This window comes from Nematolebias whitei, chromosome 21, assembly GCF_014905685.2.
Source record: "Nematolebias whitei isolate Nwh7 chromosome 21, NemWhi1, whole genome shotgun sequence".
NCBI lineage: Eukaryota > Metazoa > Chordata > Actinopteri > Cyprinodontiformes > Rivulidae > Nematolebias > Nematolebias whitei.
The window spans coordinates 17,061,222-17,078,266 of NC_056518.1; the positions used below are offsets into that span (position 1 = coordinate 17,061,222).

Genomic DNA, 17,045 nt, shown 5'->3' on the forward strand with positions numbered 1-17,045 from the left:
CCCCCCCCCACACACACACACATTCCAGTCGCTCATGTAAACATCCAACAAGAGACTGTAACAAACGGCATAACTCAAGATCAGATAAACATGTGTGCAAAGTGTAAAAACCAAGCAGAAAGACACATTTTCACTCTCATACTGGAATGCAAAATAGATTTCTGTGACTAAAACAAAGTTCTTCCTGTAATAAGTAATTAGCCTTGAATCATAGATTTAATCTTAAAAATCTGAAAATAAATGCTACTGTACATGTAAAATGTGTTTTTATATACTGGTTTTGTTATTTATATTTACTTAAGTTGCTTAAGGAAACAGTAACAGATGAATTTTCTAGATGAACCACAACATAGTGCACATGTCTAAAACATGGCCGCTAGGGGGCGGTAATAAGCCGCAAACATTAAAAGCGAATGAGGAACTTTTGTCCAAGCAGGACCCCGTACTTACTAATAGATAAAAAAGATGGCGGCCGCGCTAGCAAGAAGGTTATCGGGTAATTAACAAAAATCTGTTTGCGTATTTAAAATTTGACATTCCTGTTTATTTATTTCACAATAACTAAACGTGTCTGCTCCGAAGAGAGCAGGTAATTAGCACAAATAGTGTCGTAAGTAGCAGCTTTTTAACCTTTTCTTTTGTTTGTGTGTGTGTCTTTGCTGTGTTGGACAGGGCTGCTGAGGCCACTGTCTCTGTCTGTTCGTGCTAGAACACCTGTTGTCTATGACCCATCCAGCTTGATCCAGCCTCGGCCTAACTTCAGCACCGCTGCAGCCGCTGTCCGCGCTCCTCTCTGCGGCATGGCGTGTCAGAGCCCTCGGTACAACATCCTGCAACGGTAATGACCGGAAGTCTCCAACATAACCTGTTTTTATGAAACCTTATGAGAGAATATAATTTTAGTCTTCACAGACGAATCTGAGGAGTAACCTCCTTTGATATAAAGTTATATGTTATACTGAATTAGGTGTTTTTAAAAAAATTTTTAGATGATTATTGTTTGGTGAGGAAATTTGTTGCCATATTTCAAATCCAAAATCAAAATGTTTATAAATAAACTATGAGAATATAACTATACATCACTAACTATTACATCAAATGCAAATTGAGGTGATTATAGCTAGTTTTATTTAATGAAATGTACTAGTCGTGTTTCTGACTTCCCTAACTCAAGAACTTCTACCTTTGAGTTTGATAGATAAATCAAGGCTCAGGATTACAGCTGGTAAAGGTTAACCTTTTTTTTTTTGCTGTCTATAATGTGCAAAAATTTCTGAGTCTGTGTGAGCGCTTCTATATTTACTATTCTTTGTTTTATTCAAGATGAGTTTTATTTATGTGTGTGTCTTTAATTTTTGCACATTTCTAACTTAGTAGAGTTAAATGACCGTACATTTTAAAAAAAAGACATTAAAAATTTCTGTTTTTTAGGGCATAAATCAGATCAAGATACTCTTATAAAGTAGCAGACATTATATATATATATATATATATATATATATATATATGTGTGTGTGTGCGTGTGTGTATTATCTTAAAAATGTGAACATTGTATTCACCCTTTATGTTTCCTGTTAACGGCGAACGCCTCCCAAGATGGCGGCGCGGCTTTGTTTCTGTGTTTTTGTATTTTCTGTAGATTCTTAAAGTAACATTGGCGCTTTTTTTGTGTGGTTGCAGTGTGTCAGCACTTGTTCCCAGTCTGACCTGGCAGCCGTGCAGAAGTCTGACGTACTTCAGTGTGAAGAAGGGAAAGAGGAAAAGTGTAAAATCGGTGACCCAAAGGTTCATGCGGCTTCACTGCGGTCTTTGGCTCAGACGCAAGGTGTGTCATTTCTTGCAGTAATTTTCACAGCCTTAGTATATTATACACTTAAAAGGGGAATTAAACTACAGTTTTTTGTTGTTGTTTTGGTTGTGAATAGTCTGGATACAAGAAAAAACTCTGGAAGAAGATGGCCACCAGAAGAAAGCGCCTGAGGGAAATTGTATTTTGTAATAAAACCCAGAGTCGACTTTTGGATAAAATGACATCATCTTACTGGAAAAGGAGAAACTGGTACGTTGATGATCCATATCAGAAGTACCACGATCGGGTCAATCTGAAAGTATAATTTGCACATTCTTGTTATGGCTTCTGCTGGAACAATATGTAAACATGTGCATGAAATAAAAGCGTATGTTGGAACCATTTGGTTTTAGTTTTTCTTTAAAAAAAAAAAAAAAAAGCAAAACACAACATTTTGAATTATATATTTATTAAATCGAAGTCGATTTACCTAACAGAAATATTTGAACTTGTGGCGTCATTAACCATGATGTCATCTCTCTTTTTGTTTGGACCCAAATTAAGCAGAAACTTAAGTATTGTGACATTCTGGCCTGCCAGAACTTTTTTTTTATGAGGAGGAAGATGTTTCTGTGTGTTACAGCCAACTTTAATGTAGTTTCTAAACCAAAGTATGAAAATAATCATTTACCAGCAAAGCAAACGGCTTCACACAAAACCAGTTAAATCAAATTCATACAAAGTAATAACATGCAGTGAGTATTGTGTTCTACACACACATTTATAAATTTATATTTTCACATTTATTTTTTCTGTTTCACTTTGCATTTATTTAACTGATGGAAATCACCTGCAACACTAATACTGATACCACTAACTCAAACACGTATATTTAGAAATATCCTGTTTTTTCTCCCATTGACAACATATTTATGTGCATATTTAAAGTATCTACAACATCAGACCTAATGGCGTGTAAACAGAAGAGTTGTACCTGAGAAGCTTTTGTTTTTAAATCTTCAAATTACTGTAAGAAACCGATGCATTGATGTACATTACTGCACCAAAAAAAATCTACCCACCACACCACAGTGATAGTTTGTGTAAAATGAAGTTCAGACTCTGTGACAAACGTACATAAGAAACATTGAACGCATCACCGGGAGTCGTTGACCAGTTTCAGCCACTCTCATTGATTATCCACCGACAGAAGCAGGTCATGGTGCGATAAGAGTACCGTATTTGTCGCCGTACACGTCGCACTCCCATATAAGTCGCATCAGTCCAAATATGTAATAAATAAGTCGCTTCGCCGTATAAGTTGCATTTATTATGCGTCACCGCTACCCACCCAGAAACGTGAGCTGGTGTGCCAAAATTCGATTGGCTGCTAAATGGCAGTCGTAGAAGCGTGCATGGGGGGATTTTAACAAGAATTTAACAAGATTAACACTTAAAAACAATTGTTTTTTTGCTCGACATTATAACAAAGTTGTGTCTCAGTTGAACTTTTCCTTAATAAATGCACTTTAACGGTCAAATCAGCTGCATTTCAAAAGCCGATTTGCGGCTGCGGGAGCGCGCAGAGGGAGGACTCGCTGTACATTTCTTGAAAATTTACAAAGATAACCACCTAAAAACAATTATTTGTTTGCTCGACATTATAGTAAAGGTGTGTCTCAGTTGAACTTTTCCTTAATAAATGCACTTTAATGGTCAAATCAGCTGCATTTCGCCTGGGCGGCGCAGCGAAATGCAGCTGATTTGACGTTTGCTCCAGGAGTTCCGGAGCGAGATGAAGGTGGCTTGGTATGGCAAGACAAAAGTTGCATTAATAACCACTTTTACCTATTAATGAGACACTTAATTGGCTTGCCATATTTGCTCGGGGGCCCTCTAGCGGCTGCAATTGGTAGTGTTTAATATTTTTCATGTCAGAATAATTGAAATCATTAGATCTCAGCCAAAAATTGTGTTATAAATACGGTGGGGAAAACGTATATAGTCGCTTTGGTGTATAAGTTGCAAGACTTGCAAATTTATGCAAAAAGGTGCGACCTATACGTCGACAAATACGGTAATGAGTTCAGCATCGCTCAGTCAACAAAACACACACACAGTGATTTCAAATATGGAAAAAAACAACCACATTTATATAAAACAACAAAAATCTGCTACAGCTTGACATTTCCAATTTATCCGGGAAATAAATGGTTGTAAAAATCAACTTGTTTTGTGGTGACTTTTGCTTGTTTTTTGCAAAAGTAAATCTTTTACCACAGAAGAAGCCTAAACTAATAATTACTGATAATCAAGTTAAACAAACTGTTTATTTTTGGCCGTATGACTGAAGGCGGTCATGTGAACATAGTGCAAATAGTTTTTCTGGAGCAGCGTTGTGTTGGAACCACTTCAACATAAACGGTTTGTCTCAGGTATCTCTTAAAGGCTCAAAACAAGAGGTCAACAATAAAACAGCGCTGCCGTTGCTGTCTGACAATTTGATAAACGCATATATATCTTGAAGATTAAAGGGTTTGTGATTAAAGTGAAAAAGCTAAGCTGCTCACTGATTTGCAGATTAGATTCAACCGACATCAAGTTAGTTTTGTCTATCTTAGTTAGCTTGAATCTTCTAAAGTGAGCATTTTTCATAGTCTCGGTGATGAAATTCAACAAAGGTACATTTGGTTTCATAAACATAATTACGGGGAAGACATGCGTGCGCAGGACTCTGTTGTAAAAACAAATGAAGCATGAGGATAAAGGACACACACTGTACAGAAATACATTTTCAAAAAGCGTCTATTAGTATGTAACCCGTTCACTCACGCCTGCTTTTTAATTCTTTTAAATCGTGAGCCACCTGTAACACACTGTGGGTCGAGGAGTTTTCTTAGGCCACGTTGGTAACACCGTATTCCAAAGCAGGGCTGCTTCAGTCGTGTAGCTTTTGGCCGTCCAGTATTTTTAACTTGCAGAGAAGGCAGCTGGAGGAGACTTGAGAGTTTCAAAAGGCTTCATTGTTTGAAGAGAAAGCACTCCTGGATCGAGTGAGAGGCCTCAAGACTCTACGAGGAGGCTGGAACGGAGGACAGAAACAGGAAAGTAGAGTTTGGTCAGCTTCGTCGATGGCTTCACTCGCAGGGATTTTAGAAGATTCATCAGGAACATGATTATTTTATTAGAAAAAAAGATATAAAATCATAACGTTGGGTTAGACTGGCTATAAATCTCAATGCAAGGCTCGTTAAAGACAAACACTTTTAAAGTCCCGTCTAACAAAGTTCAGTCACGTCGTCTGGACGGTTTCTTTTTGTTGAAACATTTCGTCTTTCATCCAAAAGATTTCTTCAGTTCGAGGGGGCCAGAAGACCTGACTTAACTTTGTTAGATTTTTCTACCTGGATTATTGAGGATATTTAAAAGTCCCAGTTTAAAAAAATATAACTTTTATTAAACTTTTTATTCTTTTTAGGTGAGACTTTGATTTGTTCCAATATTTGGGGGGCTAACAATACGACACAAAATTGGCAATATCAGTAAAAAATAAAATAAAAATGTTATCTTGATTGTTTTTGATAATATAACTGTTTAAAAGTCATGAAAGTCCCAAAGAAGAAGAAAGTAAAAGACTAACATTTATTACAGAAAAATAACAATTATAGTCAGACTTTTTACTGCATATTGTTACTTTTTCATTAGTTTATTTGTTTTCACAAATAAAGAAAAAAATATATGTGTATGTATAAATATATATATATATATCATTTGCAGCTTGTAACTCTTTATTCATACTTTTCTATTTTCCTGTTTCTGTCATATCTAAATATATTTCTATTTATTTGTAACGTCTGGCAACATGACAATAACCTTTTGGCTAACTGGTATTTTTACATTTCTCTAATGCTCAGTAATGTACACTAAATAAATAAACCAATAAACTAAACTCTGTTTTAAAAGAAAAAGCCATTCTTATATTAACATGGACATTGCTTATAAGCAAATAGATATTTAGATGCTGAAAATTGTGAGGAAAAAAAACATTATTTAAACAGAGATATGTTTGTTAAGCAGCACCTACAGGCAATCCATGTCCAATTTACTGTTCTCTGAGCCATAAATTATAAATAAATGTGTCTCTGCCATCACGCATTCTTCAAAAACCCTCTGTGCATCCAGGTTCTGCGTCTGAAAAGGTTCTACTGAACTTGATGACTCATATAGCAGCGCAGCAGCAGAAATCAGTCCATTAGTGAGCAAATCACTCTCAGGGGGGAGTTAGAATCAGGCAGCAGGCGTGAATACCTCAGGAGCTTTCCTCTTACTCAGCCTGAGCTGTGGAGAGCTGGACGCTGCCTGCACCTCCTTCACTAACTCCCCCTCGGGCTGCTCCAGAGCTGCAGGAGGAGCAGGTGGAGCGGGGGGTGAGCCGGACTGGGGTGTCGCAGACGGTGTGATGGGTGCGGACCCGGTAGCTGATGTTGTGGTTTGAGAGAGAAACTCTGCGGACTCCAAGGGCTCCAAGCCCAACACCTCATACTCAGTCATGTCAAAGTCTGCACCGTGGGAAAAGGTCGGTGGAAGACAGAAGAACAGATCAAACCTGACTCAGGTCTGCAGGGTTGTTCGATTGTCCAAACTGAATTATTTTATGTGTTTGCTGGACATATATGCAGCATTAATAAAATGATGACCCAATATGTTGCAGGACAAACAGGCAAAAAAAAGCTATTCTTATTAAATCCCCACGTGTACCTGCAGCACTGGAATTCTTCATCATAATGAAGCATATAAGAACAATGAATTTGTTGTACCTTAAAACTGATACAGAAATAATGTTAAAACATTTTTTTGTTTGATGTGATGTCATCTTTCAATCAACTATTTAATCAAAAGACCTGGAAGTACTTTAATTTTAAATATAATAATCTTTATATTCCAACTCTTATTTGATCCCTGCCTTTTTATTTATTTATTTTTTTCATTTTAACCAACATTATGCTTTGTTGAACTGACACCTTACGTAATCCTGATGCTATTTAAGATCACTAAATGTGTTAATCCGCAGCTAAAATTAGCAAGACGATGGACATTCTTGCAAACACAGTTGTCAGCTTTAAGGAAATAAACAAGATATTTAGAATAATGAAACAACATACATAAGACAAACTGCGAATTTATGTAAATCCAATTCAGACTGCATTTTTTTTTACTTTGCCACTGTAAGAAAAAGGAACTTGTTGAAAGATGATTATTGTGTATTTAATCCGTAGGTGATCCAGTCTTAGGTCAACAGATGAGTCTAAATGTCATTTCTCATCTGGAAAAATGAAACTGCATAAAACAAACAAAACCTGGAACAAATCCTCCCAGCTACAGGTGATTTTTGTCACAGGATGGTTCCTCTGTAAGCCCTGTGAGACCAGGCCTGATCCAAACAGGAAGGTGAGGGGACCACTCAGGAAAGAAGCAGCGCTAAACAATATTTTTGGATCTATGCGAGCCAGGACAGGAGGATGAATATCTTCATGATGTTTTTTGTTGCACAAATAGGCCGTACTTTGTGTTCTGAAATGTATATTTAATTGCAATAAATGTATTTGCTGATTTTTAATCAGTTGAGTCTCAGTGGCTTTTAGGTTTTAGTGTTGGGTGTCGGGATGGGACGTCTCCTCACCCTTGTAGCTCTCTGACTTGCTGCGGATTATGGGTCTGGTCCGGTTCTGAGCGGCTGTAGGCTGGGCCATGCCAGGTCCAGAGTCATCTGGGTCAGACTGGTAGGTCGACAGGTCCTGCATGCTGAAGCTCCTTAGTCTGTCTGACAGAACACCTTGGCCCTAAAGCAGAAACATGCAGTTTAGTGACAGCATGAACAAATACTGTATAAAGCTTTAATTACTACACATGACAACAGTTTAACTACAACAACGGCCACAGGGTCGGGACAAAACAAGTCTGCGTTACCTTTGTTGCAGCCATGACTGCAGCTGTGGCTGCGACATTTAGTCCTTTCCTACCAAAATGCACCAGCGTGTCGTAGCTTTTGTCTTTTGCTTGGCAGATGTACTCATCAATATCCTGGAAAAACACAAACGTGAACATGTTTTCTCTTATGATTGCACGGTGAATTTTAAACATATGAGATAAAGCTGTTATTTTTTTTATTGAACGTGTGATCCTAATAAGAAACTGATCCGTTTTCTGACTCATTCTGGAGCAAAGAAAGGGCAGGGGAAACGGAAAAGCACCGTGACATTTGCCCTCACTTGTTCAGCAAACACATTTTTAACAGCTAAAATGTTGAGGGCAAAGACACTTTTGTTTGCTCCGTAGATCATTGCACACATCAGACACAAAAGCATGCTGATTTACTGAGAGCCTTGACTGAATACTTTCCCTTAAGTACACCAAAGGAGACAAAGGAATACCCCACAAAGGAAAAAGGATTTCACCTTTTCTTTTGAGGAAAGCGTGGGATGGACAAATTTCCTGTAGAGCACGCTGGAGCCCTTGGTATAAGGGGACAGGAGCCACACCACAAAGGCTATCTTCAGCTCATAGTAAAACGGAAGCCTGCAATGACAAAAACACCGCAGGGTGGAAAAATATTTGCTGAAGCACAAGATGGTAAACTCTTTCCCTTGAAGCACCCAAATAATTTCTGCCTAACATCGACGGTCACTTACCAACAAAGAAACATATCTGTAAATACTTCCACTGTCGTGAATAGAGCGAATATTATCCAATACATCATCCATTTTACCTGTAAGTACCACAGAAAAGTTGATTATTAATAGCAAAACTATATATTAAGTAATAGCGGTTTTACTTTAAAAGATGTACTCACATATTCTTTTACATCTTTCGTCTTCACTGCTTTATAAGACGAGTATGCAGGGTATAGTGTACCAAAAACAAGTCTAATAAAGAAAAACATGTCCGTCAGCTCAAGAACGTCTATAGCTTTACTTAATTGTTATAAAAACCACAAGTTAGGATGATTTGCTTACAGTTTCATTGGAATAAATCGGTATGCAGTCTATAATAATAATAATTCAATTTTAAAAAAAGCAAATGAATGCTTTTCATTCATTTACTTTGACTGTTTGCGAAATATCTCATGAACCACTGCACAGATTTGAATGGAACTCTAGGGTCACCCCATTTCAAGATGGCCACCACAGCTAATAGACATTAGCCAACAGATAAACGGCTAAAACCTTGTCATTGAGCTAAAACTTGATATAGCTGAGTTGTTCATAACCATTTCCTCGAGCACACATCTTACATGACCTCACAATATTGTACGAGATTAAACATAATCACACAAGTTGACCTAAACAGCTGAAACTCAGCAACCTCAGCACAAGATGATTTTTGTTGAAAACTCTGGCATGAAAAGTGGCGGGCGATATGCACCCCTTCAAGAAGTGCTAGACCTTTTGTTCAGCATCAGGAAAACCAACCAGAGGCTCGTTTACATGCTCTTGTTAATCAGCTGACCACTAAATGCTAAAAACTGAAGAGGTTTTAAAGGAAAGTGTTTTCACGTTTTGGTTTGATAACGAAAATGATACTTGGGAATAATTTTTCATAACCATCCATCCATCCATTATCTGCCGCTTGCTCCTGAGTCGGGTCACGGGAGCAGCTTGAGCAGCTGCAGGGAGGTCCAGACATTTCTTTCCACGGCCAACTCTTCCAACTGAACTCCAAGGCATTCAGCTGAGAGACATATTAGTCTCTTCTATGTGCTTCCTTGGATTCTCTTCCCAGTTGGACATGCCCAGAACACCTCCATAACCACCTCAACTGGTTCCTCTCGATGCGGAGGAGCAGCGGCTCTACTCCGAGTCTCTCATAAAGAATTGAACTTCTCATCTTCTCTCTGAGGGAGAGTCCATCTAGCCTGTGGAGAACTCAGGGTGTATTTTTCACAACGCCAGAGTCAAATTACTCCACATATTCTGAATGAAAGGGACAGTCGGTTATTGTTTAGCAGCCAAACACTTTTTACCAAAGAGCACTGCAGTTTGAAATGTTTAAAACACACAGAAACTGGTTCGGCCTTGTTTTCCTGAAATAAGCAAGGCCTCGGGCAATGTGAGACAAGAGAGTCACATTTTCCCAAACTGATTCGACTCTACGAGCTGCCAGGCTGACAAAGCATTAAATGAACGTATGTGCTGTCATTTTTCTCAAGCAGACACCTGCAGGTTCTCTAACAGAGAGAGAGCTGAGGGAAGGGGGTGCCCAGATACAGCCAAGCAACAGCAGTGAAAGCAGACTGATCAGATTACTGACCCACCTCACGTTGCAACACTCAGGCCTGACCAGGTAACTAACAGAGTTCAGCAAGACAAGGACACTCAAAATATCAGCTCAGACTATGACTTGCATGCAGCTGAAGAAGCCCAGCGTGTAACCAGATCTTGAAATCTAAATTTATTCCCTCTATTTTAAGGTGTGCAGCCTGCTGTTGGTAAAATCCACTCAGGGTGCAGTTTTGCTGATTTGTGCAGACACAAAAAACATGCAGTGACACAGCTGCTTGATGTTTAAACATGAGGGCAATATGCACAGTTTTATGACATGAATAAGTCTTGCATTGTAACCCGAGAAGGCTGACCCATCCCTTTTGTTTTTTCTGCCAATATGGGACATCACCACTGAATATTGCTCCACTCAACCGCTCCTCAGGCTATAAAAGACTCACAAAAATCTGACTCATATAGGCCTGCAGTGGATGATAATAAACGTCATATATTTTAACTGTTTTGGGTAAAAAGAAGAGAAAATGTGCATTTGATAAACACAAAGAGTGCCCGGCTGCATGCTTTTCAGAAATAGATCAGCCTACAGGTCTACAGGCCTGGTTCAGCTTTCCTCATGAAACAATCCAGTAGAAAACAGGCGGATCAGTCGCAAATGAACAGTCAGTCACCTGATCTCCTCACATTGACGTCTGATTCTGATTAAAACAGGCTGTAGAGATGAAATTGCGGGGGTGCGTATAAAGCGCGCACCTTCTGATCCGTCTTGGATACCCGCAGCAACCTCACTTGGATCTAAATCAATGACTGAGACATTCAATATTAAATAAGATCATTAAAAAATGAGACTTACACCACAAGTCTAGAGATGATCCAGGACACCATTGCGCTGGAAAGGCGACAGGACGCGTCCTGTCTGCGGGGAGGAGTTTCCTCCAGATGACAGGCGGCGTCCGGACGCGCACAGGCTGCAACGTGATGCGGGATAAACACGCAGCTCTTGTCCATAGATGGCAGTGTTGCATTGAACAGACACGCACGAGCGGACTGGCTGAAAATTGTGTTTAGATGTGTTGATCATGTGCAGCTCAGTAACATAAGATCAGAGAACAATAAAAGTCCCACCTGACACCCATCCACGCTGAAATGGCCAAAAACCAAGAGTTTGATCTGCTGAGTTAAAATTACCCAGGGGTATCTCAGTCCAACTTTGACCCAGTTTTCCAATTTTACTTTAATAATTTTATTTACAGTTTAAGCAGATAAATGCTATCAGCCCTATAGTTTCACTGTCCTTTAATCAAACACAATGAAAGAACTGATACTTCTTGTTTTAGAAGAATGTAAAACATTAAAAAAAGCAAAAAGATATGCAGTTTTTATTTAAATAGACCACTTAATTAAACAAAAACTTGATGTTATCCTCAGAAAGGCTGGACTTGATGCAAACGGATATTAGAAGTGAAGAGATTTAGGTGGAAAAATGAGTTAATTTGCTAAACTCAACACTGAAATATGTAAAAAGTGATATTTTGTCTCACGATCAAACAAATTTGTCTCAGCAGTCAAATTTTCCAGCCTCTGTTTAAATTTGTTTATCCTACCTGCATACTATACTCAACAAATTTGAGCATACATACAAATACATCAGAATTGCTGGACTTCTTCATCCCAAATGGCTCTTCAATAGATGCCACCACTGCGGACCGTTTTCAGTCACTTTGGCTACTTCCAGAAACACATTAGCAGATGTTAATTTAGGGTCATTTTACCATTAATGAGGAAAATATTGTGCATTTCATGTTTTATTTGGACTGGTCTTCATGACTTTTGACTAACTTTTGCTATCAATCAAGCGTTCAGTATAAAAAAAAAATCACAATTTATTCCAAATTTAGCCAATTCTAGTATCAACGTTCAATAAAACTAATATTTTCAGCTCAGTGATCACTTTTAGAAGTTGTCATACATCTCACATTCTTTTAAGATGTCAGCTCAAGAATGACTTTGGACAAAGATGAGTGAAAAGACTCAAATGAGATGAGATTTTGCCTGACCTAGAACCTGAGAAAGGCCAGATTATTAGTACCTTGGCTTTGTCCATCAGCCTACAAAGTGAAGCCAGAGAGCAAGATTGAGGTTTGGTTACAGCACAACAAAAGCTGCCGAGGGAGAGGTGAGCCTGGCAGAAACTTCATCTGTTTGTACATTTTAAAAGGCAAGTGAATGCTCAAAACATGTCGGACCCAGTGTGTGCTACATCTCCTCAAAAATATTGAATTAATGCTCCTGCAAAACAAAGACTTTAATCAGCTTTGCATAACATGACACACTCTACTCGTAAGTTAAAAACAAGTATCATAATAAAATATATATCTGCTTTTAACATATAGGAGCCCCCAAAGGGCAAGATGATGAAAAATGTTATTTAACTCAAGGTTCATTCTGTTTAAGACTGGCAGCTTGTTTTATTTGACTTAAAAGGTGTTAAAATGCTGATGCAGTACACTTTTTGAGCTGCTGAGTACTGTAGCTACGTGGCAGACTCATTACCCAGAGGCTATTCTGCTGATGAGAACAGACCAAACATAAAGTGTGTGTCACAACGGACAAATATACAGTAAGATCAATACATCAAACAGAAACACGTACAACAAATGCAGCTTATTCAGAGTTATCACTTTCATTAAAACTTTATTAGTTTTTCTGTTCATTAACATAGAAAAATAGTACACACAATACTCAACAATACATAGATTCTCCTGTAATCATTTTTTTGATGTCCTCCGCATCTTTATTTGGATAAAGAACTCAAATGTGATGTATGAAGCAGCATTTAACAAGCTGAATGTTAACGCAAACATGGGGGAAAAAAACAGTACGCATGCATTTTATGCGAAGTGTACTTAACATGTATGTCCACATACAGAACAAATAGATTCTGACTGTACTGAAAATTAACACCACAAGCAAAATCTGCTCGTCAGATCTAGTGTTTCAGATATTGTAAATTATTTAGTGATGAACCAAACAGAAGTTGCATATAAAAAGGTAATACCACTGCTGACTGGTAATCTACTGCATGACAAGATGTTTCAACAGCTACACTTGTTTGACCCATTATTACCCATATACCTTCAAAACAGTCCAGACATTTAGGATAAAACAAGAAGAAATAAGCACAGTAGGCACAGAAGGCTTTTCATACTTACATTATATACAGCTTTCTTAACCTTCTGATTTACTTTGGATAATGAAGACATACCTAGAGCAACCCCAGATAACAAAAACAAACCACCTTCTCTTATGCAGTTAAAACAACAAAAACTTTAACGCCTTCAGAGCACAATGTTAACCCCAAATGATTATGTGAAAATATAGAATGATGCAGGGGGCGTTCAGTACTGTCAACATTGCACCAGAATTGTCTCTGTCCTCGTGTGAACTGACTAATAGGAGCGATTCAGCTTAGCTCCTCAGAGCTTCTAGCCTTGACTGCATCGCTTCGATGTCCTCCTCTGACTCATCCTCTGAGGCAGCAGCTGCTGCAGCGGGCCGCACTTCTGGCAGGGGATCTGTGACTTTGCTTGGAGCTTTGCCAAGGGCACCTGACAATGCAAACAGAAAAAAAGCTTTTAGTCTAATTCTAATACAATCAGCTCTAAAACGTGTTCAGTTGTTTCATTTAAAGTTATTTACCTGCAGTAAGATCAAAGAGGATCTTGTCAACTTCCTCCTCTGCTGCTTCCTCCATCTCCTCTCCATCTTCCATGCTCTCAAATGTGTCTTCCAGCATTTCCTCAATGATTCCAGCCTGAAAGATGAATAAGTATAGAATAAATTATACAGTACTAACTTTTCTTAAAGGACGTTGTGAAATAATTAATAAATTATGTTTAATCATAGTAAGTCACGGCATTCTAGCTTTTGCAGTAGCTTGATGCTGCTGCCGACCTTCATCATCTCTTTAGATAATTCCCTCATGGTAGCCTGGATCTCTGGGATTTTGACCAGACTCTGCATGGCTTTCATGACCTCTGTGCTTTTCTGCAGGGCCCCAGCTACACGAACCACAGCTACAAAAACAGACAAATACATTTCTTCATTTAAATTCCAGAACATAAAGTTGGATGACTGAAGAGAGGGATGAGTAGATACGTCTTTCCCAATATCTAATGGCACAACATTGCACTTCTACACTCACCAAGTTGATTTTTCATACTGAGAAGCACAGAATTCATTTGAGCTTTTGAGGCATAAAGTTTTGAAACAGCCCGCTTTGACTGAATCATCTCCTTTGCAAGGATCACACAAACATCTTTCTGGCCTTTTTTGGCAGCATCTTTGATGGATCGTTTCACTTTTTCTTCTTCTCTTTGAATATCTGAAAGCAAGAGATTACCATTACAAAATAACATATAGACAAAAGGTATACAACTACCAGGTATATATTCAGTTAAGTTCATATGATAATACACTTCCTGATATTTGAAGACAGATCTGAATTTTCTACATAAAACAAGATGCTTATTCTCAAGTGATGACTACTAGGAATGATACGCAACAAAAAAGCCCTTTTTTTAATTTACATATTTTAGTTGTATTAGTCTATTTTAGGACTTGTGTAAAAATGGTTAATGGTAAAAAAAGGTTTTAAGAATCACAAATGATCCACATTAATGACTCACTGTTCACAGTTAATTATTACTGATATTGTGTCATAATACATGGTTTTGTTGTTTTATTCCTAGATACCCCAATCAAGTGTTATTTTCACTATTATTTAAAAATATTTAGAAACAGCATGAAGGTAATTTTCTGAATGAATGGAAACTATTAAATGTAAAAAAAAATGTATTGTTGTGTGGAAGTATGTGAATCTTACCTCGAATTTGTCTGTCGATCACTCTCATTTCCTTTCTAATTTTTAGAGACCACTCGTTGATCTGGAATGATATTTTAAAGTAGATCAAACTGAGCTTTTTTTCCCCCTTTAACAGTAAAGAAATGTATAAAAAAATAACGTTTAATGTGTCTGTCCAATTGCTGAACTGAACAGAATCCTACTTTGTTTACATTGCTTGACAAGAGACACGTTAGCAAGTAGGCTAACTGAATCCGCCCTCTGTACGTTGTAAACGAAAAAACAACTTAAGAAATAATGTAGTTTAACGTCACAGGGACTGGTGACTCATTCACAATTAGATTAGGGTCAGTTTTTTAGTTGGCAGAAGTATTAACGGACATGGCGGACAAGCTAGTTAGCCAGTATAGCTAAAAACATCCCCGCTTTTATCTAAATACGCGCAAAACAATAAATGACAGCCCTGATGTTACACATACAATACATACCAAGTCTTTTGGTGGTTTTTCAGGTGTTCTACCGAACAACCCCATGGCGATAACAACGTTTAAACTTTGAGACAAGCTCAGCTAAGCTACCTGGCTGAAAGCAGTTGGCTAAACGAGCTTGAGGAAACACTTCCTGTTCCGCTTGGGCGGGGCCTTTGGGCTGCATTCAAACATAAAACAACCTTCACTCCGTATGGTTCTCAGCAGCCAAACATATGCTGAAGAAGAACAATGAAGCCGAAACGGAACAAGACACAAAAACCAAGGCCTAAAGTGCATTAAAGAGAATCAAAGATTTGATTATTACAAACATTTATGAAAACAACTAACTATCCAACTAACTAACTGACGTTTCTCAAAGTGAGTATACAGTTCTGTGCTAAAGTCTTGAATCATTGCTTATTTCTTTATATTCAGCTACAAAAAAAGCTTGATTTTCTTGTAATAATTTAAGTAGCTGAGAGGAATATTATTTCAGACTTTCTGAAAATCTTTCATTATTTGTCCTGATGCATATTCAATAATATAGGTAGGGACACGACGCCTTGTTAGATCTTTTTTTTTTTTTTTTTTGGATGCCACTCCATTGACTGTCCAGTGTCTGACAACTTTCCAAATGGTCAAAAGGTTCACGTTTCTAAGCTTCATATACATACACCCCCCCTGCTGGTCAAAACTTTGTCATTTCAACTTGTGCCTCTCGGCTGTCTTGAAAAATGCACTTAAATTTTATTTTGTGTAGTTTCTTCATGTAATTTTTGATTAATATTTGGTTCATTGCTTCCATACGTAATAGAAGTTTTTTTTTTAATAACAAACACTTCTCTGTATAATTTCAGTCATTAGATGTAAAAAAAAAAAGTTGCAGTGGTGGGACAGTGAATGCACTTATGAATACTGGACTCATGGTGACTGTTTTTTTTTTTTTATTATTAAGGACAAGTATTTTTTTCTACTGAGCTTGGACTCAGTCATTTTCTCACTTTGAAATTGTTTTTCAATGTCCACATGTCAAACTGACTGCAGGAACTTTCTGGACCTTGGTTTTGGTCTTTTTTTTTTTCCTCTCTCTCTCTCTCTCTCTTTTGGTTTTTGGCCTCAAACATGGCCTTAAAAGCCCAAGGGAAGCAAGAAAACAATGATTATTCATTTCAACATACCTTTCTGGTTATTATTTTTTTCTTCTTTCGGCTGCTCCCTTCTTCTGGGGTCACCACTTCGAAGACTTGGCAATTATTTTTATGCCGGATGCTCTTCCTGACACAACCACAGACCACCGAGCTACCACAGCCCTCTGTGTGGAGCACAGGGCGCCCGGAGGAGCAGATGGTGGGGGTTAAGGGTCTTGCATAAGGGCCCAGAGTGGGACAAATAAGGGTGGAGGCAGGTGTGGGTGCTTCATCTATCCCACCCACATTTTGATGTTGTCAGTACCAGGAGTTGAACCAACGATCTTTCGATCACAGGCCCACCTTCTCTAGCCTCTGCGCTACCACGCCCTGATATGTATTAGTTGAATGATGTATTGTTAATATCCTTATTGTTGTGGTTGCTTAACAAATATGAAGAATGAAAAAGCAGACCTTGGCTGCGTCCAGAAATATTTCCTCATTATTTTCATGATGAGC

The 17,045-nt window shown here is 38.2% G+C and overlaps 3 protein-coding genes across 4 annotated transcripts; 1 reads left to right on the plus strand and 2 right to left on the minus strand.

Moving 5' to 3' along the window:
• The first annotated feature begins 434 nt into the window (after positions 1 to 434).
• On the plus strand, positions 435 to 2,184 carry mrpl35 (mitochondrial ribosomal protein L35). The gene is made up of 4 exons (XM_037694714.1): positions 435 to 496; positions 673 to 838; positions 1,681 to 1,825; positions 1,926 to 2,184. The coding sequence occupies exons 1-4, from the start codon at positions 466 to 468 to the stop codon at positions 2,112 to 2,114; spliced, it is 531 nt and encodes a 176-aa protein (XP_037550642.1). The 5' UTR covers positions 435 to 465; the 3' UTR covers positions 2,115 to 2,184.
• Positions 2,185 to 3,727: 1,543 nt separating this feature from the next.
• Positions 3,728 to 10,996, minus strand: reep1 (receptor accessory protein 1). 2 transcript variants are annotated; one of them, XM_037695490.1, is made up of 8 exons: positions 10,919 to 10,996; positions 8,640 to 8,712; positions 8,479 to 8,555; positions 8,245 to 8,365; positions 7,757 to 7,870; positions 7,479 to 7,629; positions 6,098 to 6,369; positions 3,728 to 4,871 (listed from the first exon to the last, which is right to left on the minus strand). In XM_037695490.1, the coding sequence occupies exons 1-8, from the start codon at positions 10,948 to 10,950 to the stop codon at positions 4,800 to 4,802; spliced, it is 912 nt and encodes a 303-aa protein (XP_037551418.1). In that variant the 5' UTR covers positions 10,951 to 10,996; the 3' UTR covers positions 3,728 to 4,799. The 2 variants fall into 2 exon arrangements, with proteins under 2 accessions (XP_037551418.1, XP_037551419.1); XM_037695491.1 differs by having other exon boundaries at positions 6,098 to 6,348; positions 7,470 to 7,629.
• A 1,750-nt stretch (positions 10,997 to 12,746) lies between these two features.
• On the minus strand, positions 12,747 to 15,551 carry chmp3 (charged multivesicular body protein 3). Its single transcript, XM_037695486.1, has 6 exons — positions 15,418 to 15,551; positions 14,951 to 15,011; positions 14,270 to 14,449; positions 14,020 to 14,141; positions 13,765 to 13,879; positions 12,747 to 13,673 (listed from the first exon to the last, which is right to left on the minus strand). The coding sequence occupies exons 1-6, from the start codon at positions 15,460 to 15,462 to the stop codon at positions 13,534 to 13,536; spliced, it is 663 nt and encodes a 220-aa protein (XP_037551414.1). The 5' UTR covers positions 15,463 to 15,551; the 3' UTR covers positions 12,747 to 13,533.
• Positions 15,552 to 17,045: the final 1,494 nt, after the last annotated feature.